The 23,531-nt window shown below is 49.9% G+C and overlaps 1 protein-coding gene across 24 annotated transcripts in view; it reads right to left on the bottom strand.

Moving 5' to 3' along the window:
* ZBTB40 (zinc finger and BTB domain containing 40) overlaps positions 1 to 23,531 on the bottom strand; it is a 52,755-nt gene that overhangs the window by 23,981 nt on the left and 5,243 nt on the right. For 14 of the 24 annotated variants that reach the window (XM_082329274.1, XM_082329259.1, XM_082329276.1 and 11 more), the window contains 10 exons: positions 20,839 to 23,278; positions 19,867 to 20,660; positions 19,107 to 19,240; positions 12,033 to 12,228; positions 11,359 to 11,501; positions 11,004 to 11,222; positions 5,810 to 6,002; positions 2,787 to 2,923; positions 1,712 to 1,901; positions 509 to 642 (listed from right to left, as the gene is read on the bottom strand). In XM_082329274.1, coding sequence (XP_082185400.1) covers positions 509 to 642; positions 1,712 to 1,901; positions 2,787 to 2,923; positions 5,810 to 6,002; positions 11,004 to 11,222; positions 11,359 to 11,501; positions 12,033 to 12,228; positions 19,107 to 19,240; positions 19,867 to 20,599 — 2,079 coding nt within the window. In that variant the 5' untranslated portion in view covers positions 20,600 to 20,660; positions 20,839 to 23,278. The remainder of the gene's footprint in view (positions 1 to 508; positions 643 to 1,711; positions 1,902 to 2,786; positions 2,924 to 5,809; positions 6,003 to 11,003; positions 11,223 to 11,358; positions 11,502 to 12,032; positions 12,229 to 19,106; positions 19,241 to 19,866; positions 20,661 to 20,838; positions 23,279 to 23,531) is intronic. The other 10 variants (XM_082329265.1, XM_082329260.1, XM_082329280.1 and 7 more) reach the window with 5 other exon arrangements.

The raw sequence follows: 23,531 nt of genomic DNA, 5'->3' as shown, positions 1-23,531 counted from the left end.
CCAGATCTCCAACAGCAGCTAACCAGAGCAGGAATGAGCAACCACAGACTGCTCGGTGGAAAAGGCCAGCTGATAACACACACAGACCATTTTCCTTGCCAAAGGGAAAGCAGGCAAGTCACTCTGGGACGCTACGCAATCAGGGCGTTCTCAGTGCATTTTCTAGGAGCGTTTCATTCCCATCTGTCCTGGAACAGCCAACTCAAATGGAAACCCACTCCCTGGCAGCTCTGCTTTCTCTAGGACTTCAGCACCCTTGCAGAGCTGAAACAGTTTTGCTGTGTTTGAACATCCACATTTTCACCAGCTGAGAATCTCACCGGTCATTTCTTTTACCTAAAAACTCCTGCAGAATTTCTATAAAATACCCAACACACTCTCACTTCAGCAGAGGGGCACCTCCAACTTTGGATGGCTTCCCCAACCTGAGTAATGTCCCCTGATTTCGGTGCACGCTAGGGCCTGTCCACCCTTTGAGCCATGCCAGCTCTGAGAGCATCCCTCGTACCTCTTTTACTGCTTCTGTGAGTCCTGCCTCCCCCGGAGCCAAGCCCTCCAGGTCCACTCTCTGCTGGATGGCCTCCGAGATCAGCTTGCTGTGCCGCAGGATGATCTCAATGGCTGTGCTCTCACTGGTGGCCACTGAAGATGAAAATAAAAAGTAAAGGTATTTAAAAAACACAAAACCAAGGAGAAGCTGAAGGCCTTAGCTTCACTTAGCTTTGCCCAGCCCAATCCCAAAGCTGAGCTGTTAACAGCAGGAATGACTTCTTTAGGCCACAGGAAACAGCGAACAACTACAGGCAAGCTCTGGCTACACTAATGGCAACACTGACATCCAGCATAAAACCCCAGCAGACCTCAGTTCTCACTGCTTGTCCAACTTTGGGTAAAAAGATCAGGTTTTCCAAAGCACGTTGCTGAAAGAGACACTGACGACCTCAAAAGGCAGGCATGATTCTCCCAAGACTCAGGATTTCTTTGCTCCCCCAATTACAGACATCCCATTCTGCCTTTTGCAGAGAAACAGGCGTTTCTAGGGACCATTTGCCTCATCTGGGGACAGCCATGTAAAAAGCAACCGGGTGCACCATGCACCAGAAGGGCTGGTTTCTCCGGGGAGAACGGAGGGGATGGAGGAGTTCGGACGGAGGCAGCCACCCCACGGGCATCTGACTGCAGGCAGGTGAACCCCGGCTTTGTGCCCACAGGGCCAGCACACACAGCTGGCCCTTGCATAGCCAACCTCTCCTGCCCCACAGGACCACCAACCTGAGCGTTCCTCACACTTGCATGAGATTTTGGCAAGAATTTTTTGGCGAAAAGCAGAGTTTAGGTTTTAAAGTAGGAAAACTCAAAGCCAGAGGCCAAGGCTCTGGGGAGGACAGGGTGGTGGCTGCACACAGACCTCTGATGAAACCCGTGCTTTCAGTCTGATGGGCCTCCAGCTGGTTATTAGCGCAGGATGGTGGCCAGCTCTCAAAAGGCTTGCTCATTACAAAACCTGAAGGCACAGAACCACAAGCAAAGCAGCCGTGCTTGAGGACAGAAGTGCTTTTCCAACCAATCCACTGTTTCACCGAGGACATGGGTGTTGAGACCCACTGCAAGAAAAGAGGTTCCTGGCTGTGGAGAGGGTGAGGAGTTAGAAAGCAGCTCCTGCCAGCCACAGGAGCTCAGGGAGGGCGTAGGGGGACACCAAAGCCGTTACCTGCTTGGAAGAAAAACTCTGCGCCGGGTTGTTTCCGGATCTCCTCCATGAGCAGGTTCAGCGGTGCAGGTTCCCGCACAGCCAGCAGCAGCTGCCAAACGGCAGAGACCGACAGAGACCGCTCCTCCAGCGCCGCCGACACCAGGGAGGCGAAACCACCAGGCTCACGCTTCACAACCCGCTCCATCGCCTTGGAAAGACCCACAGTGAGGCACTAACAAGGGACCCCATCCATCTGCCCCGTGTCATGCTAAGCCACGACCGTGGCTACCCCAGACCCAGCTTTCCCTTGCTTCTGCCCTGCTGAAGTCCTGGCTCATGGTGCAACCCAAGCAGTGACAGCTTTGAAGCCCAGCCCTTCACCCAAACACATCAGCCATTTCCTCGACTCACTCCAAAGCTGAGCATCTCGCCTCAGTGCCCAAATCTGAATCTGAATTCTCTCAGTGCCAGGAGGCACACAAGGCGCGAACATCGTTCTTCCACTTCGATCGGTCTGCGGCTGCGTGCCAAGGGCCACAGCGCAGTCTTCTGTTGGTTTTTTCCTCAGGACATGACCAATCCAGTTCCATCTCCTCCTCCTCACTTCATTACTGATTTTCTCCATCTCCGAGTTGATGCTCGTCGTTTCTGCAACTTTTTTTTTTTTTTCCCGGGAGGAGGTAGTTGGCCTCCTGCCCAACCCCCATGACTTGGAGGGCCAGTGGTTTTTCTGTCAGGGTGGCCTTCCCTTAGGCTGCGTTGGTTCGCGGCACCTTCTTCAATTTTATCCGGTGCACCCTCCAGAGAGGGATCCCCTATCCACCACCCAGGGGACACGCCTTCTAGCCGTGCAGCCCCAGCCGAAGGTCAGTGCCCAAATCAGCCACTCTTATTGCCAGCCTTCAGCTTCATATACATTACCCGCTTCACTCCCACTACGGGATGCTAAGAAATCATTAAACCAAGTCCTGCTGGAGGACTGCCCCAAACCAAGCCATGACAGGTAGTAAATCAAGTCCTCAGGACTTGATAGGGATCCCAGATGGGGATTAAAGCTCAGTATCTACTTGCACACGTGCGGGAGACTGCTTACCTCTCTCTCAGCAGGAGCCAGGCTCCGTGCAGCAGAGATGCCCTGCAGCAGCATCTCGGTGTCTGTCAGGAGCTCCACGAACTTTTCTCGGTATCGTCTCAACAGTTTGGCTCCATAATCCTCTGGGCTCCATTTGGCTGAATGCAAGTGAATGAAAATAAGAACAGCTCAGCTTGCAGCATCTTCCCAAAGGCCATCAGAGCTACGGGAGACTGAAAAAGCCAAGGCAGCCCTTTCTCCCCAGGTCACTAACGCTCGAGGCCTTACGCTCAGGATGCTTGGATTCACCTTCAAGCAGAGGATGAACATGACAAATCAGAACTTGTCCAAATCAAAGACAACACAGAATATCCTCTGCCCATACCTGCCTACAGAAATAGTTCTCTGGACCCCAATGCCTTCCGAGTCTCAGTCCTGGCCTGAGCCCAGAAGAAGAAAGTCTCAGTTTTCAGCCATGTTCACCAGGTAAACCTGTGGCCCTGTCTGTGAAGACAACACCTCAATATGTTCATCAGCCTCTTCTGATGCCCTGGAATCAAGGAGACCCCATTACTGACTCTTAACTGTAGTTTCATTGAAAGAGGTCTGTAAGTGAGAGTCTTTGATCCACTCCACCAAGAAGGAGCTCTGCAACATGCTCTGTCTCAGCGGTGTATGACTATCAAACATACTAACAGTCTACAAACATCCAGGTGGTCCAAGGTAATCCAGAACTTAGCAGGATGAGTTGTCCTTGATGAAAGCGTTACGGGAACACAAACCAGACTTGTGATTGCAAAGCTGCACTAACACCCTTTTCTCTCCCTTACACCAAAAAAAGGCAACTTTAACCTCATTCCTTCCCCCTCCCATACCTAATTCCAAGCTGGGTCTGCCCTGATGAATCTGAGAAACGACGACTCTAGAGTAACACCACAACCCTTTAAAGACAGCCCAGTATCAGGACGCAATGGACTCATTCAAGAAAGAGGAACAGTGTTTATTCAGGATAATGAAGAGACTTGGACAGAATATACTGTGTACTAAAAGTAATATAGGATTGTACTTGTCACCAGATTAGTTGATAAACAAAACTGGAAATTGCTAAATAGATGAATCTGAAAAGGATTTTTTTCACTGTTGGAGTTACTAAATTGGAGAAGATGCATAGTTATACTTTTGTAGGAGAAACCAAAACAAAAACTGTAGTTCATCCAAGACATCTGTGCATGTTTTTTGTTTGTGTGCTTAGGTCTTTTAATCATTTTGGTTCAGTACCAAACAGAACAACCTATTATTTGCACAGCACTACTTGGGAGAAAAGCAGCTAAACAGACACAGCTTGGTGAAAAGAAAAGACAGTCTCTGGGACCCAGAAGACATACAGTGCCAGTTAAGAAGAGAAAGCTCTCCAGGATGGAGAAGGAGGCAATGGCAGGCTGTGGGAATAACCAATGGAAGATTTTTGAGCTAATATGAAAAACTCCCTGGACAAAGACTTCTTGGAGACACAAGTCTGCTCCCTGGCAAAGCTAAGAGAACCTCATTAAGCACTTGAGCTCCACAGGGTTTAGGTATGACTTGGATGCGCCCAACATGGATCAGGGGCTGGTTTACAAATAAAATATTTTCCTCATTCTCCCATTGGAATGTTTCTGGCTTTATTACACAAATTCGAGTTGTTATGAATGCCCCCTCAGCTCTGCTGCCGTACCAAGGTGAGCTCCGTAACCAGAGTACTGAGCGTGCAGGGCACACAAGACGTCCTCCTTTCTGTTTGCAGGACAGCACAGGACATCAAAGGCTGCCGTCAGTGGCTCAAATCATTCCCTCCTCTTCATTTCCACGATAAGAAATACTTGTGCTTCTGTTTGTTCAAGCTGCAATTTGAGGCGATTCAGCTCTGTGTAATTAAGGAATGCTCCTCCTTGGAATGGGTATTACCACCAGATAATTAACCATGTTGGGAATCTGGTGTTTCAAGAAAGCAATCTTGCTTAACAAATGACAAAGCAAGCTGCCTGTCGGGAATGTTTGCTACGGAGGAAATTATCAGCATTATGAGCACAGTTTTGCTTTCTATTAAACACTCATTTACATTTCACTGCATGCTAATTTAGTTTTTAATTTTTAAGCAACTTCAGAGCTGCCGAAATTCGCCTCTCTATCCGAACCGCGCAGGGGTGTGCCTAAACCCACCCGAACCTGGGAGGCTGTCCCACCAGTCGAAAGATGAGGGCTCACGAGTCCCTGAATGACCATAGGTGGGCAATAAACAATAAAACCCCACCAAAACAAAAAGGAGGGGACTAGCTGTCCAAGATAAGGATGTCTAATGGGGACACTAAGTGTGAGACTCCCATCAGCACACTCTGCTCCACACAGGAGACCACAAGTCCATGACCACAACATGCAGAAACACTGCCTGGATCTAGGAGAAGAGCACAGCCCAACTAAATTCTCCTACAATCCCTCAATCACAAGGAATTCACAAAGACAGCAGCCAGGTAAAGACATCGCCTGTATTTAATGTCAAGACATCTACGACTTTGGGGAAGTTTGAGGTACTTGCTTTCAAAGCCAGGAAGTACCATGAGTTAAGTCACCTATGGACCAGAGCTGTTAAAGATGTCTTCACCTACGATGCGTTTATTATGTGAAAATTGTTCTTTTTATTATGGAGACACATGCTGCTGCTTTTAAAGTGACTCAAAACCAAGAAGTAATTTGACATGGAAGGAACAGTTCTCCCTTTTTCCAGATATGACATCCCAGTTTCTACCCTATCAGTGTCAAACTCAAGGAAGGAGCCCAACAAGCTTCTGCCCAACACTCCTCATTTCATTGCAAAGCAGGGGCCTTCTTGCTGGCATAGTCTTCCTACCCCGGTGCTCCCAGACCATTTTTGTTTGCATAAAACAGCCATCCCATTCCCTTACATGAAAGTAAGATTATAAGAGCACGCTGAAGTCCCGACAAACATCCAAACTTTCTGGCGATTCCTGAACTGAGCCCCCAGGCTCTGAAGTTTAGTGCACCCATACCTTTGCCATCAGAGACATTTGCTGTTGTCATCAAGTTGTCTAGCAGAAGGTGGAGACCGGGGAATGATGCTTTCACAGCCCCCAGAAGTTTGACCAGACTTTCTGCTTTCAGGGTTTTCTCTTCATCCACCTTCCTGAGCAGATTGTCCATGGCTTCCCTCCGAGAGACGCCTTCACAGCAATCCAAAACCACCTGTGATGAAGAAACAGCCAAGAACCTGTGTTTGTAAGAGCTTCCTACAAACTCCTGGAGATGAACAGAGATCAGAGAAACAGTAAGAGTATCACAGTGCACAGCACTGCAATAAATCCATATTTGCTGCTTCCCCTAATTAGATTAACTGGGAGATGTTACAGGGTACTAGTTACAGGAACAGCTAAACACGCCCCAGGTATATCTGACATGTGTCACCTTGAAAACTACCCTGGTGGGTTCTTCCACCAAGTCTAGCTCTTGGAAGTGGCTGACAAGCAAAAAAACATTTTTTCAAAGGGAAGGAAAAAAAAAATACCCCACACCAAAAAGACTTAAAGACAGGATTCAAAATAATATTTCATTTAGTATTTTTAGCAAATACTTTTTAAATTGGCAGTCTCTTTTCCCCTGTCTCCCCAATTTTTCTGCTTGTCATCAAAAGACGGGGATGGAGAGAGAAAAAAAAAAAAAAAGACTCGCGTTATTTAAATAAACATCTTATTAATTGAATGATTATTTCTATGATGAGGTCACGTGAGACATCTCTTATGTGAGATGCAATCAGTGTAGCTTGGAAAAGCTCTGGTATGGCAGCAGAGTACCTACAAGGCTCCTACAAGGGAAAGCCAATCGACAAATACAGGTGGACCTCCTCTCCGCAAACACTGCGGTCCTAAGCGTTTGAAATGTAGGACTGGAAGAAACCCTGTAGTCACCAGCCCAGTTCCCTGCTGTCATAAGCACTATACTACACAGTCCCATTAATAAAATTATTAAGATCTGTCCTAAAACTAGTTACATTTTTGCTCCCTTTCCCCTCATTGGAAAGCTCTTCCACAGTCTCATTCCCCTGTTGATCCTTCTAATTTTCAGCTTAAATTTATTCATGGCCAGTGTATACCCATTTGTTCATGTGCCAACGTTATCCTTTAGCTTAAAAAGCTCTTCTAAACTCTCCGAGGTGTTTACCCTACCCTTCCTCTCCAATTTCTTTATAAGAGCACGATCATATTCCCTCTCAGTCTTCATTTCACTGTCTAAATAAGGCAGCTCCTCTCGTAAAACACCTTCTCCACTCCCCTGATCTTATGACTGCAGATCTGTCTCTGCTTCAATACAAATTCACCTTTTTTGAACAACTGCACACAGAAATTTCAGATGAGGTCTTAATTCTTAGTTCTCGTTACTGCATCTAAATGCGTGCCCTTCACTTTATACTACCACGCCATTCAATTCTCGCTACTCAGCTCTCCAGCCGTGTAATTCTCCTCCCTCTTGCAAATCCTCCTCTGCGTGGACAAAAGATCCCAGTTTTGCTCATCAGCAAGTTTTGCTAAGCATGCCTTGGTATTTTTGCATCAATAACATTAGTGTTAATATTAAGTAAGTGCCAAGAATCCCACTGGTAACCCTGCTCCGACCCGTCAGTCCTGCCTTCGGCACAATCTGTAGTTATCTCCCAATAAGATACCTCCTTTTTTAATATCACTGCTTCCTCTAGTTTAACAATTTCCTCACATGGAATTCAAATGCTTTGCTCACATCTAGATTGAGGCAGAAAAACCCATTTTTATCTCATCAAATAAAGATTCCAGGTCAGGCAGAAACAATTTAGTTGAACACCCTTTGCTGCATTTTATCCCATTTTTTTGCTTACACCCAGTGCTTCAGCTACACGCATCCTTCAGCCTGCTCAGCACATATTCCTGCGCACCCACAGGGCCGGCTGCCTGCATCACCTCTCCCGCATGTCTGTCCTGGTCATCAGTTGTAGGGACCACTCTCAACTTGGAGAATACAGTAATAAACTTTGCTGTCGCTCCCATAGCCACATGTCAGCTCCTCCAGTCTGCTGGGGGATGCCCCGAGTTGTGGTTTCACTTCAGCTGCAGGAAATTTCTGTTTCCATGTCTCTCCTGCATTTGTCCCTAGGTTCAGTCGCGAGTTTGAGGGTCATCTCATTGTTCTTTTTCTTTACTTGATCAGACAAACATTTGTTGCTTGTCTCAATACAGGCTGCGATGCCCAGCAGCCTGATGTACCGAAGGCTCTTCATCCCTCTAAAGTACATTTCTTTGCCTGTCAGACATTTCAGCCATTCCTTGCAGGTCCTAATACTCTTCCTCAAGTTATTCACTCATTCAGGTCTGTAACCTCTCATACAAATTCTCCTCTCTTGTTCAGGATGCAAACTTCAGACAGTTCTCCTACCTTTAACATAAAAGAAACTAATTCAACAGCTCCTCCTGCGCTCTTACGAGCAGCTGATCTCATTAATTAGTTTTTCTCATTTCTAAAAATCTGTTCTTTTATAGCCAAAACACTGTTAGTGAACCTGTTGACATATCCTCCCATCTAATTCACACTGAGCTGACTCTGGCTCGCTCACTCTGAAGTCCTCTTTTAAGAGAACACAGAAAGGGGTACAAGAGCAGCATCCTTTCGGGGAGCTGACGCTGTACCCTACCACCGCTCCCAGGCAAGTGTCGACAGGCGCAGAAGCGATGCCCCTGGCAGGGGAGATGCGGCGCGGACATTTTGAGACTCATTTTGACAACACCAGGCGAGACAGTCGGAAAACATCCCCCCATTCTGCTCGCAGCAGGACTTCTCCGTCCCGCAGCGCGGCCAGTTAAGGTCGCTCCTACAACAGCCAGTAATCTTGCCTGTGTTGTCACTGATCCCTGTCCTAGCTCTGCAGCAGCTCGGTTTGAGCATCAACCTGTGTAGGCACTGGAGCCAAAGGTGGGGAAAGCACAGAGCTCAAAATACCCAACTCCCCTCTAGAAGAGAGCCTGGACAGAAGGAGAGGATGGATGCTCGTAGCAGCTACTCCGACACTCCGGGTTCAGGGCTGTACTGCGGGCTGGTTGCTCTCAACTCTGCAACGACCTAAGCCATGGGACACCACGCATGAGAGGTTGCCTGCTCTTCCTTTGTATCCAAGTTTATTTCTTTTAAGTGATAATCTGCATCCAAGCCACCCCCAAATCCTCCACCCTACCTCCCCACATCACAGAAATACTGTTAAGCCTCAAAAAATAGAAATGTAAGGTAGTTCCCCAGAAAAACAGGGATTTACAAAGGGCCTTGGCAACACATCGCGTACTGGTTTTCGAGCAAAGAAAATCAGACTTGCTCCACGCATAGCTTGGACCAGGCACAGAAAGAAGCCAGCTGCCTAGAAAAAAGGCTGTTACACGTAAAACTCACGCTTGTCTTGCTGAATGTGTAGGTAACAAGGCAGAGACTGTGAGAAGGAAAAGGAAAAGGAAAGCCTCATCTTTATGAACCCTTGGAGAACTAGATCCTACCCCTGCCAGCCCAGAGCTCTCATGCCATGCTGGATGAACCAGGTAAGATGAAACCTTCAGAGGTGGCTGCTAATTCCATGTTTGTTTTCCCAGTACTGCACCTGAGACACCAGAGATCTCAACTGCACATACGCCACAGGCCCACCGTTTTAATCAATTTAACTTCTGAAATAATTAAGCACTTTTCCACTTTTCTGGAGGGAAAAAAACCCAAACAAATAAACGAAGCCTGAAAAGAAAAAAGAGGGAACCTCCCAAGGTCAGCCTACACTTGGCAATTTCCACCTTATTTTCCTGTGCCACAGCAGGGAAAGCGCGATGCACCCAGCCTCACCGGAGCGCTCCCCAAATACAGCTGTTATTTGCTGGGAACCCATGGGCTAAAACAAGAGCACAAAGGGATCCCATAGAGAGGAGAAGGATTTTGCATTCGGAGCAGGGTTTGGAGGCTCTGCAGCGAACGGAGCATAGAGCGACTGAAGAGGATAAAAAGAAATACTGAATAACACTACCCCTTCACCAAACAAGGCAGGGGTCCCGTAGTATATGATGATGCAATTAAAGGCTGGATCCTGTGCCCAAGGGGCAGAATTATGAGGGCAGAATGGTCTCAGTTTGTGGCTGGTTTGTTTGTTTTTTTAAAATGGAAAGGGAGATTAAAAATGGCTGCATTATAACCATCTAATTTCATGAAGAAAAAAAGAAGAGTGCAGGGAAAAGGTGCAGCCTTTAGAAGAAAGGCCGCACAGCAACATGAACAGGTATATATGAAAAATGCTAATCTCCCCACTGCTGATGCAGCTTTCGTGGCCAGGAGCTCAGCTCCAGGCACCCCTGCGCGGGTCTCTGCTGACAGCCGCAATATCCCCAGCAGATGCCGAGTCCTTTGCTGCATTCACGCCTCCCTCTCGCATCCCCATTCCAGGCTCAGCCATGCTGCTTCCAGAGGGGAAAATTCATCAGCCACCAGTCACACGCTCGCCCATGAGGACAAGGCGGATGCCTCTGTTGGCAGCACCTTCTCCGGCCCTCCTGCACCAAGCTGCGCCCGTACTCGGGGATGCTCCACGCTGGACACTTGGTCAGGGACCGTGTGCAGGTGAGCAAGACGTTATTGAGGGACTTAAAAGACGGGCAGAGGTTCTCAGCCCACCTGTCATGGCTCTGGTCAGGCTCACTCAGACAGAAAGCAGACATCATTCATGCCACTGAGCACAACAGTGCTTTCCACTCGCTATAATCCTGCGTCAGGGGAACTAACTGATGTGACAAACTAGGACAGGAGGTCTGCACGCTGCGTGCTGAACGCAGCGCGCTAGGGCACCCTGCAAGCTTCAGCTGCGCAGGCAGGGTATAGCCAGCTCCCCCCAAAACACAAAGAAAAGCAGATTATACACAATATTTTGTCCTCTATGACTTCTGCAAATGAGCATACATAATGCAATCGCTTACAGGAAAGCAACAGTCCTCCCCACCAACTGCTGCACTCAACACATCAAAAAAAAAAAAACAAAACAAAACTGCCAGTGGATGTGCTACTCTTGCAGGCAACTGTGCGATAACAGTTAAAGAAAAGAGTTAAAGCTGGGAGAGCCAGCTGAAAGGTAAGCTGATGACCACGTACATAAGGACATAACCGGCAAGCAGGCAGCACAGAGGTATTAGCGGTTCTGCTGAAACCAACCTCTGCTACAGAGCCTTCTCCGGGCTCACAGAAAGGCATTTTCAGGGCCCAGGAGGAATACCAGGCACCTCCTCTGCCCCAGGCTCCGCTTGCGGGGCAGTCTGACACTGCGCCAGGCAGTGTTCGTCCTGGTCTTGCGGATGCCTTCGCAGCTCGGCTTTCACCATTCCCACAGTTCAGCGCAGAGGGACCTGGGACAACACGCGCGTGCAGTCCGTGCTGTGCAAAAGGGTGGTGAAATTGCCAGGTGAGGCTAGCACATCACTTGGCAAACCACGCAATAAGACGGTGCCTCGCAGACACACACCCCCCCACCTCGCCCACAGAGGTTTCCTTATTTCAGGTTTTTTTTTACCCGCTTCTCCAAGGCGGTCAGGAATCCCTCTTCTGCCGCCTCCAGGAACTCTACGATGGGGCTCAGCTGTGTCACACTCTGGATCAGCTCCTCCTTGCATCCCAGCAAGCGAGCGGTCAGCGTCTCTCCCTCGTCTGTGCTCTCTGGGGGGAAAAGGATTCAGAAACACAAGAGAAGAAACAAGTCAGTCTGAAGGAACTGACAGGCTCCTGAAGTGAGTGAGACTCTGTGAAAGATCTAAGTGAATAGCAAAGCTCATCCCAAGCACAAGCAGCAGAGGAAAACCACTTTACTATTCTCTTTAAACTCTATGAAAGGAAAACGTCTCATTTATCTAACAGAGCACAAAGCCATAAAGCAAGCTGGAGGTTAACACCAGGTTTGCAAGGCGACTGCTTTGTGTCAGACTCAAGTAAGAAAGGAGCTTTCAATCCCGAGGCTCAGCTGCGCTCTGCCCCACGCTGGCTGCGCAGCCATCGATCCAGCCCTCCAGGCAGCGATGGGGAGAGCCCTGCGCTGCCGCACCCCGCTGCTGCGGGACGGGAACACTCCAGGATCTTGGCCAGCACGCGGTAAATCTCCTGCATCCCAGTAAGGATACGGGGTTTCTGGAGACCTGCTTTGCCTGTAAGGTTGCCCGCTCGCTTTGCTAGAGGCTGCACCCACTTCTGTACCTGTTTGCCGCAGGGCTTCTCCGCTGCCCCCTTCCCTCTCCAGCAAAGCCGCTCTCAGCGTGGGATTCGCGTCTTGAAACAGCTTCAGTAACGAGAGGAGGGTCTGAGCAGCCAGGGGCCGAGCATCCTTCACTTCGCGCAGCAGCGTCTTGAACACCGACTCTTCCCCTGCCTCTGCCAGACAGGCAACCAGGGCCTACAGCAGGACAGGCAGACACGGAAGGTTTTAATAACAGAGTCAACTGCCCCACGCAAACTGACACAAAAAGCAGAATCCTGGGGTTTTGTTCAGGGGACAAAAAATTAAACAAACAAAAAAATAACCACATAGACACACGTTGTTGAACTCGAGCTCTGGTCTGCGGCCATCGGCCCCGGGAAGGAGGGCAGCAAGCCCTGCCTGACAGCTCTTATCTTTACAGCAAGTCCCACAAACTGGAGCTGGTTCCAGCACCAAAGATCTCTTCATTTCTTCCCCTAACAGCCAAATGTCAATAAGTCTAAGAGACCTAATAAAACAGGATTTAAACACCGTTACTTTGGAAGCCCAAGGCCAGGGCAGGGGATACTAGATTTCACTGCAGAACAAGGAGAGATCACTTGCACAGAAAGCAGAGAGCATCTTAAGTGGGACTTTCAGGAATCTCCATCCTCAAGTCACGATGGAGCTGCGTCTCCTCGAGAAAGCTTTGGAGAGGAGGCACGCAGCTCTGAGTGTCGCGGGCTCTCAGCACGCCTGGCAATCACGCCCAGAGCTCCAAAATCCACTCCAGTGACCTGAAACAGCAACCAGAGGCAAACATGCCTGCACAGTTATGGAAATAAAAGGAAAAGAAATAAGCTGTAACTCTTGCTCCCATTTCCCCGGAGCCCTTTAACGCTGTAAATATTGCCCCTAAAGACACAGGCTCCCCAGCTCTCCAGGAGAGATGCCAGCCTTTCAGAGCAGGCGTCCTTTATTAGAGACTCCAGGGATGCTATAAAAGTACCTTTGAAGTGGAGAGCTTAGCCCAGCTCCAGAGAGAGCGGCCATTTTCTGCTGTCATTGTCATTTTTATTTCTATGATAAAAAAGACTGAATGCAACTGCTTGGGGCCGCACCAGGGGGATGGTGGACTTGCTTTTCCTAGCAGGTGTAAACGCTCATATATTAGGGCAGCGTGACAGTGCAATGACCTATTGCAAAGCGTATCCACAGAGGGGAAGCTGCAGGAGTCCCAGCTCTTACCCGCTAACGGCATTTTTCCTGCCGAACAGAGAGACGTGGACATGAAGGGCTCTGTTATAAAGGAAGAAAGAAGATGCCGCAGACGTGCTGAAGAGCAAGCTTAAAGGTATTTTTTTTTTAATGCAAACATTAATTTGTAATGAGACTCGATAACCAGATCATGTTTGTTCTCAAGTTGGCATGCCTGGCCCCTTCCAGATCAAAACGATCCTGTAAAACACAAAATACCTTGACTCTCACCATCCTAAAGGTGCTCAGCACCCTGCCAAATACATGTTTTTACTAATATGGATGAAAAGTAGCTTGTATTGTTGCAATATTTTTTTTCTTTCTAATTTTTTTTTTTTTTTAATTAAAATCAGCACAGCATTGCTACCCAGAGCTCCAGATAACATCCCTTCCTCAGTGCGTGGTTTTGGCTAATGGAAATGAGTTTTCAGAAACTGAAAGGCTCTGCTATTTATAGTCCCTTTCCGGAAGACCTTTCCTTGGACACATTGCTCAGGGGGAACAACAGCCTTTTAACATTGTTTTGAAAGAGCACACAGCACATTTTAGACTTACTTTGAAGCACTAACAATTCCCAAAGATCCTGGAAAAAACGGAGAAGCTGGAATCCCAGCTTCCACTTAGTCATAATGTGCCCACGCATTACAGCCTGACCCGTTAGGCTTTCGCTACCTGGGACACCTGCAAAACCCTTCATGGACAAATGGGCGCAAATTAGCACGCATCCAGCATGCAGGGAGGAAGAGATGGGCTCTCTGAGCAGGGAATCCTGCTCACCAAGATCCAGCTTAAGCTTGAGCTGTGCCGCCAAACAGGTTCAATGTCCACCAAGAAGCTGGGTCCCAGTTGAGGGTGTCAGGCCTGGTGGCCACAGCACCGCTAACTCAATAGCCCAGTACCGCAATGGTCAAACACCACAAAACAGCCCTCCCAGGTCATCTCAAACCTCCCCATGTCCACAGCAGCCCCAAGGCAAGCTCTGAACAGGAACCTCTGCAGGTAACGCTGCAGGACGTAGGTCTCCTGTCTCTCTATCGTCTCCACATCTTCCACATTTTTCCAGATCTCCTTCCTAACACGATCAATTCCTGTGTCTCTTCGCCCCACCACAGGACCTCTTGCTCTGCCCCATTGCTCCTTATTATCTTCTGCTCCTTCCGACGTCCCCTGCCGCTTTGGCTAGGAAGATGCATCAGGCTGCTCAGGCAGAGCCACAACCTGCTCGGCAAGAGCTGAGTTAGCGCTGTGTCCTCCCAGCCAGGCACTAACCTCACACCAATCCACAACACCCCGAGGGAACAGTGCCTCTGGGATCCCACCTCCCCTTCCAACATGATCGTGAGATTCAGTTTTTCTGGGTGGGGACAGGGATGCCCGAAGAGCAGCTGGTGGCTGGGCTGGACCCTGAGCCTGGGCTGGGCTGGGCTCAGCTGGTGTGCCATCCTGAGGGAGGTCCTGGGACACGGAGAGGACCTCAACCAGATGGGCAAGTAATGCACATCCCACCCGAGAGTGCAACGGCCCATAACCGAGACTAAAGAGGGACGTGGGGAGAGAGGGAGGGAAGGGCAGTGTGGCCACTAGCCTCTTCCCTACAAGTGGGCGAGCAGGGTTATGGTTTTTCATGCCTTATCCATGCTCCTGCTCCCACCGTGAGAGCATGTCTCAGCAAAAAGCCACTTTAGTGACTGAGTGATCTCCCTCAAGCATCAGCTTTAAAGCGAATGCGAGCACCCAAAGGGTGGTGGGGAGGGATCTGCAAGAGACCGGCTGGAAAGTCATGGGGTTTAGGGTGACAGAAAAAGCTAGCTCCCTTCAGACCCCTCCCTCACAAGCCGAGGCACATTCATTTACAAGACACCCCTGAACGTGGTAAATCCTGTGCTCGTACCTCAACGCCACCTCCGCTCCCTGGGGAAAGCTGCACTGGCCGTGCATCGAGCTGCAAAGTCCCCGGCCACAGGAGGCTGGGCACCGCAGGGCAGCTTCCAGAGACATAATCATCAGTCCCCCGTGAACACAAGCTGCTTTGGGTTTTTTTATTTTTGATGTGCATAAGGTGAAAAAAATAGAAAAAAGCCATTGGAAACCTGCACAGACAGCCGCTGCCCACAGCGCCGGTGGCATGGACGGCACAGGGACTGGCTCTACACATCTGGACCACAGAGAAGCTCGTAGGCTATGACCGTGTCATGAAGTCTATCAGCTGTCACTGTGCATGCCATAATCAGAGAAAAACTAGGTTCCCACTTCTGGTTCAGGTATCTGAAGTGCTTTTTTTCAAGCCTGCATTTGTACGTGACTGATGAGGGAGACCTCAGCCCCAGGAAGGCTCTGTGGAGAACGCTGGCCCCTGCTTGCTCCACACAACAGGAACAAAAGCTCAGCCCAAACTTCCACACAAGTACACCAGAATAGGGGGAAAAAGTTTTCCAGCTCTGCCATCACAAAATAAAACCTTCACAACCTATCACTCCTAATCAGGATGCAGAAGATAATGGGAAACTTCTTTCTTCTGCTGCATCCAGAAATCCCTGCAGCTGCAAACGAAGGACGACAATAATTGCACAGGCCCATAGGCAATGAAAATGATCCACAAGCACAGCGACATTTATTCTGCGCGGGAGAATCAACGCTCCCCCACTTCATCTGAACATCTGAAAGTAGAGGGAACAAATGAGCTGTGCAATAATTTGAATTGAGTTTCTCTAAGAGAGCACAGGAAGATAAGACTTGACACCAGCAAAGCTCTTCTACGCTTCCCCAAATTACTGCAATTTCAGTCTTGTTCTCATTTCCAAGCAGGTTTCATCCAGGCCACAACCAAATTAGATAGGAATAGTTTATGTGAGATACACAGAGACTCTAAAACAAAAAACAACCCCAAAAATCACATCTCCCTACACAGAAAAGCAATGCGTCCGCATTTTTCAGCCCAGGGAGCAGAACATAACATCAAACTTAGAGAGAAGCAACAATTCTCACAAAAGCAAGCCCTGCACCACAAATCTCCTTGGGAAAAAAACCCACAGCCTAACAAATCTCCACTGGAGGTAGCAGAAAATAAGGCAGCAACACCGGAGGGGAGCAGACAGGACCACGGCAGGGAACGAGGCACCCACGCAGGGACAAGCTCACGAGCAAAGGAATAGAAGCACAGAGGCTACGTCCAAGGCAAAACGCCACTGAAACCAGAGGAGCCTAAACACCAGGACAGCCTCGGTGTCAACAGGCAGGCTTGCAAAACCCCCACGAACACCCGCAAGCCCCCACGCTGCCCAGGCTTTGCTGTCCAAAGCGCATTGCTGCTTGCCTGTAGAGATAAGCCACCCACGAAAGGCTCCTGAGCAGAAGAGGGATGCGCACAAGGGATGGGAGATCTCCCCTGCGGCAGGGCAAGCGTGCCCAGCAAGACTGCTTAGTGCAAAGAAACGGCATCTCACCGGCTTCCAGACCGACTTCTACTTGCCCCGAGGCACCTAAGAGACTTCAAGCAAAATAATACAAAAAACGGGGAGGGGAAAAAAAAAAAAAAGGAGAGAGAGAAAAAAATCCACTGATGTCTACCACTGGCACAATCTCAGCCTTAATTATGCATCCCGAGCTGGGCTCTTTGGAGCTGAACTTGCACTTTAAGCATGACACTAAAAACACACCGCTGTGTTTCCCCCGAAGAAAACACCGGGCCCTTGGGGGAAAAAGCTACTCCGTCTGCTGGAAACAGAACCCAGGCTCGGTGCTGGTGCCCACAGGTCCTGCGTGTCCCAGAGGGGAGCTCAGAGAGGGACAGTTCTGGCTGAGCCCTTGCTTCCAACAGGCTGCAGTCTGTCCCCCCCACTGCCCTGAGGCTGACACTTCTCATGCTTGTCACAGCTGAGAAGTGATTTTTCGGGAAGGCTTAAAGAAAATCCATTTCTCATTTATTCAGGTTTATTTATAGCTGCAGAAAAATTGTCCAGCTGCCGTTTTGCAGTCAGACACCCAAACTGTCTCTGAGCTCCACAACCTCTCGCTTGGCTCCTGCTGCAACAGCTCATCTGGGAGCATAAGGGGCCAGGCACAGGTCTGCGAACCTCACCTGCTGGGTCCTGGAGGTGCTGAGGAAACATGAAACAACAGTTACTGCAATGCAATAGCAAAGGGGGCTGTTATGCAGAGCAGAAGCAAGGCAGCAGGCCTGCCTGGGCGCTGTGCAGGTGCTGTTCTGCCCCGTGACCGCGGAGGTAGCACAAGCGGGCGAGGGAAGGCATGCCAGCACGGGTGATGCCTGCTGGCACGGGCACGGAGCTGCCAAATCCCTTCTGGCAGCGCCCATCCACATCGCACAGCACCCTCCCCAGCTCTGCTCCAATTGTCAAGGTGCGGAATAGGTAAAACCTTAAACCTGACATATTTTTCTGATCAGGGCAACAAACAAGTGTACAAAAACCTAATCCTTCTTGGGGCACACAGGCATGCTGAGAGCAATGCACTCACAGGTGCTCGTCAGCCTGGCCCGGCTTGGGCTTGCTGCTATGAACATGAATTAGGACCCACATCTCCTTCCTAAAGCCCCAGAGATGTTAAGAACACCACCATCAGGAGGCTCAGCAGCTCAGGGAAAACAGGCTTCCCTCCGTGAACACTTAAAGGCTTGTCACAAAAGAAACCTGCACTCCCGAACTCAAGGGAATTCTCTTCCCTGCTGTCACACAGGTTTTTTCCTAATAAATATGTTGCCTTGGGTTTCTAAAAGCAGAATGCCACCACGGCCAAAATGTCCCATGGTCACACTGGTACTGGAGGGACCAAATGACTTGCATCCAGACAGCTTCCCAGCCAGCAAGAGCATGGGAACCTGGACAGCATCGCAGCCCCCCGACCTAGGGAGGCTTTGGAGCGTATTTCTCAGCTTCAAAAGGTCAGCTAACCATGGAGCCACTGAAGAGCTGGCCATAAAGCAGTCACATCCGCATTTTTCCACCTACAGAAAGGGTACACAAGGCAGTTCACGCAGCCTGGTATGAAAACCACTCTATCAGAAAGAGCCGGGGTGAGGAGAGCAGATACAGTCCCATCCTCACTCCATAGTGGCCACAGCTTTTTTCACACACCCTGCGTCGCGCAGCAGCGCGCAGCCAGCACGAGTGCCCGCCCGGACCCAGGCAACTGTTTCTGAGCTCCGTGTCCTCCTGCACACTGCTACGCCAATACAGACGTAACCTGCTGTTTCCGTGGTGGCTTAGAGCCGGTACGACAGCTGGCATCTGCTACCGTTGTTCAGAGCCCAGAGTATCCTTCAGCATTAACCAAGCACCAGACTCAAATATCCCCTCCGACAGTAACTCAAGCATTATTCATCAGCGACGACTGCTTTTAAAGCAGCCCATCGCCAGGAGAAAGCGCGGTGGGGCGGCACCCGTAACCCCCCCGTAACGCTCCCCACGAGCAGATTGCCATACGCAGAGCGGAGCAGATGCTCCGTGGCAAGCCCTCGCTGAGGGCTCGGGAGCTCTATTTCGGGATCTCATATGTCAGTCATTTACAAGTCGATAGAGTTCCCGAAGCAAATGCCACAAACAAGAGGAGAGAAATCAGCACCAGAGCTCTCCTTCAACACAATGAAGACGTCTTCAGGGCAGGACATATACTTCTTTACCCACCTGCACGAGCAGCTTGCTCTTACAGATGCTTCTCTCCGGGGCTTTGCTCCGGCGAGCACGTGTTGCCCTTCAAACAACCAGGCACCAGAGCCCCAGTTTCCCATCAAACAATTTCCTAAGCAAGGCACAAACTATTCTAGCCCTCAGCAGGGTGAAGAAAAAACTTGTATCATTTACCCAAGTAAACACACCTACCTCCTTTTGAGAGGCATCAATTTCTCTGCACTCTTCCAGTCTTTTCAGCACAGCTCGGGCATCAGAAAGGGCCTCAGAGAAAACACTTTCATATCGAAGAAAGAAATCCAGTTTACAGCTTTTGCTCTCTGCTGCTGTGTGAGAGAAACAAGATAAGTTATTTGCTAATTGAAGGGATTCACAGAAAGCGTGATGTGATTGAAAGGCATCAGTTTGTAACCAGCACATTGGCTATAATAGGGAAACTGTGACTCACAAATCCCTTCTAAAGATATCACGCAGCCTGGAGGGAAAACCAACAGTTTATTTAACAGCAGTTATAAATGGAACATTTATTTTAAACCCAGTACAGCCTCTGTTTTCCTCCCATGCTGAACAGGAGTTTAAAGGATAAGGTAGCATTAGCAGGCAACTCTGTTCACTTGCTGTTATACAGATTGCCTTATCAACCTCACGTCCTGCACTAACGCAGATCCCACCGTACGTCAGATGCAATCACATGCATGGGTGAGAAAAGTTTTCCTCACTACGACTCTGGTAAAGTGGTGAGAGTGAAGCAAATGCAAAGGCTAAAGGAGAGCATTGCACAGAGCCAAAGGAAGAAAGTCCCTGCGGAAAAGGGGTACGTGCTGGTGCTGATGCCAACCCAGGGCAAACCAAAAAGAAAAAACACAGGAAAAGATCCCTCATAAGAGGAAAACGTGAGTCACTGCAGCTGCAAATAAGAGGCAATGCTGCGCCCAGACCTGTAAAGTCTCACCTAAATCCCTCGCTCCTCCTTTCTCCTCCGGAGGCTCAGCAAGCTCCTCTTCTGCACTGCCACCCTGCTCGGCACGCGCAGGCGGATCAGCACGAGAGCCTGAATCCTCCCGGACGGATCGGGAGTCACTCGGCATCGCATCCTGGTAAACCCAGGTGTGATTCATGGTAAGTTCCTGGCCAGGAGGAGAAACATTTGCTCCCATTTCTGCTTCTACAGGGCCAGGAGAAGAGGAAACTCTCGGGATAGGGAGGAGGATATCTGTTTTTCCTTCAGCAGGTTTTTCAGACTGGGGCAGGTTATTAGCTTCAGCATGGTTTCCAGATGAGCCTGCTGCCTGGCCAGAGACTTCTCTCACTACCTGGTCCTGAGTCGAACAGCTGATGAGGTCCCTGAGGAGGTTTTTGCAGCTAACAGCCACATCAAACATCTGCAGACTATCTGCCACGGAGATTACTTTGGTGAAATTGTGCTTCCCCAGTGGGAGTTTGCCACTGTACATCATCTCCAACAAGAGCGCAAACTCCCCAGGGGTCACCACAGAAGCATCGATGGAGATGGTGTCTGTGCTGTCCAACAAGGATTTAAAAAGCAGGCTGGCAGCAGCCAAAACCACCTTGTGTGCTCTAAAATGAACGTTCCCGATGAAGATGGTGCAATCGCAGAACTGCTGCTCTTTGCAGAGAGCGTACAGCTGCTGCAGCAGCTGCTTGCTGTAACTGGGAAGCTCCATGGCACCAGGCTCTGCCGGCCTCCTCTCGCCGTGGTCTCCACACCGCTTTCACAAAGCCCAGCTAGTGAAAAAACAAAGGGTCCTGTTAGCATGTTGCTCAGATACTAGCATGACAGAAAGAGTAAGCAAATACTACTTTTCAGTTTACACCTCCTAGTAGCCTACTCTGCTGCAGTTCAGTGGTTACAGCAAGAACAGGCCCCCTCCTGAACTCGCACTCCCCAAATTCAGCAACTTACCCCACTAGAGCTGAAGAGTCTAGATAACGTTCAAATATAAATGCTTCAGAAAGAGCTTGGAAACGAGTACAGGAGTTATTAAAAGGGAGAAGAAGCTCCCTGACGTGCCCCTGACAGAGCTCAAGGAGGTGTGAACGCTCTTCCGATCAGGCACCGACGCCGAATTCAGCGGCTGGTTTCTGAAAGGGCAGGTGAGGAAGCAGCGCAGCAAGACCTGTTCAGACCAGTACCAAACAGAGAGGAGAACCTGAGGTGGTGGTTTTGACCTGCAAAGCACTAAGTGGTTTGGGACCAGTTAATTTTCTCCCCACATCACTGCTAAGATCAGCAGGGGCACGCGAGCGTTGGAGGTAGAGGTCTGCTTGCAGCCCGGGGCCTTCAGCACCTCCCTTCTCAGCACACCACGGTCCTAACTCATCGACGTACGAGTCTTTTCCCCCAAGCTGTAATTTCTTGCAGAAGTCTGTGGCCCCTAATCCCATCTACCAGAGCCCCCCTTTAACTTCCCCCCCCCGCCCCATTGCAGGAGGGAGAACAGATAGGACATCTGCCAACAGAATTTTTATCAGCGGGATATCTGGAGTTTTTATCTAAGCTAGACAAGATAAAGATGTTACTGCCTTGTCTACACACTAGGATGCCTAGCACTGGTGCTGGCAGCGATGCTGAAACAAAACAGCATGAGCGCTAGAGGAAGAGCACCTGGATGGACACGATTTACATGACCTTCAACTGCTTAACATCTTTGCACCCAGCTTCCTCCTGTCTCGTAGACAACAGGAGTAATATTGTCTATCATCAGGGCACAATAATGAGCCAATGCTCATACACCGCATTGAAGCGCCGCCTCGCAGAAAAGCAGGCTCGGAGCAACTCCCAACTTGCACCAAATTGCAAGTTGCAAGCAGACACGGGGCACGGGTTGAGCTGGCGTCTCGCTCCCACGAGGCACCAACCCCGCTGGAACTCAGACTGGGTGGGAAGCCGGACCTCCTGCCCCCAGGCAGGCAGGGCTCCAGCCGTCCTTCCGCACGGCACTGCCCGCGGCGGCTGCGGGAAGACAGGAGGAGCCAAGAGACATCACCTCATAGCCAAGCTGCAGACGGCTGAGCAACTGGTCGGTGGATACCACCCATGCAGGAGAGCTCTCCTGCTCAGCCAAGAGCTCCCCCGTGCTTTAAGGATGAAGTACTATGTAACTTGCCTCTCAGTCACCAGAGGAAAAAATCACAGATGGTTTTGACATCACCTCAAAGCAGAGGTGCCACGCTCTCCATCCGAAAACCGCCGAAGCAAGAGCACAGGGCAGGCGAGTCCTTTTCTGGAAGGCAGGGAAACAGTCCTCCAGGAGCAGGGAGGTGATGGTGCCCCTGTACTCGGCATTGGTGAGGCTGCACCTCAGGTACTGTGTTCAGTGTTGGGCCCCTCACCCCAAGGCGGCCATGGAGGGGCTGGAGCGTGGCCAGAGCAGGGCAGCGAGGCTGGGGCAGGGGCTGGAGCACAAGGCTGGGGAGGAGCGGCTGGGGGAGCTGGGGTTGTTTAGTCTGGAGAAGAGGAGGCTGAGGGGAGCCCTCATCGCTCTCTGCAACGGCCTGAAAGGAGGTTGTGGTGAGGTGGGGGTTGCTCTCTTCTCCCTACTAACAAGTGATAGGACGAGAGGAAACGGCCTCAAGCTGCGCCAGGGAAGGTTTAGGTTGGATATTAGGAAAAACTTCTTCACCAAAAGGGTGGTCAAGCACAGGCTGCCCAGGGAAGTGGTTGAGTCTCCATCCCTGGAGGTATCTAAAGAACAGATAGATGTGGTGCTCGAGGACATGGTATAGATGGACTTGGCACTGATAGGTTAACGGTTGGACTCGATGATCTTAAGGGTCTTTTCCAACCTTGACGATTCTATGAAACCTAAGTAGTCACTGATATCTCACCCTCCTGCTTCCCAGGAGCCAGAGCTTCTCCGGGCACATCGCTACCGCAGGCTGTCTGGTCTGCAGCTCATCTCTGCTACTTTGCAAGTACCAGATCCGCCCCCTCGCCCATCCACAGGCCTGGCCACCTGCACTTCCAGCCTATTAAACACGCAGGCTCCGCTATCCTCCCACGCCACTGTAAATCATGAGTAACCAAGCTGCCGTCAGCGGAGCTGCTGCTGGTCGTGGGAGAAGAAAGAGACCCATTTCTTTTGCCAGGCTCAATGTAATAGCAGTTTTAGTCCACCCACTCCTTCCCTGGAGCTGAAGGACTTCCAGTATCTGAGATGAAATGGGGTCTGCTGGTTAAATAATAATAGCTGTGGATCTTCCTACAAAAGGACAAGCTGGAAACATCGATGTCCTGGAAGACACGTCTGCTCACTTTGCCATGAATAGCCTTCTGCATAAAACCTATCGCTTCCACCGTAGCAAGCTGGAAGAAGCAGCAGCACCGTCTGCTCCCTCTATTCCTGGCACGAATATAGAAGATATATTTGCCCATGACAGCTCAAAACAGTAAAGCTCTAAGCAGCCTAGCAGCACCTCCCCTTCTTTATTACAGCAACCCAGAGCCCTGGAAAATGTGTCCTGAGCAATTAGATCAGACATATTTGTTTGAATACGTTTTATTTCTTTAATTATAGAGGCCCAAAGATCTAGTACTACCGAAGAGAACAGACATTTTTTAACAAGGGGTGATGGCCAAGACCATCGTCAAGGCAA

The sequence above is a fragment of the Platalea leucorodia genome, assembly GCF_965183815.1.
Source record: "Platalea leucorodia genome assembly, chromosome: 17".
NCBI lineage: Eukaryota > Metazoa > Chordata > Aves > Pelecaniformes > Threskiornithidae > Platalea > Platalea leucorodia.
This window is presented reverse-complemented; position numbering and strand designations above follow the sequence as displayed.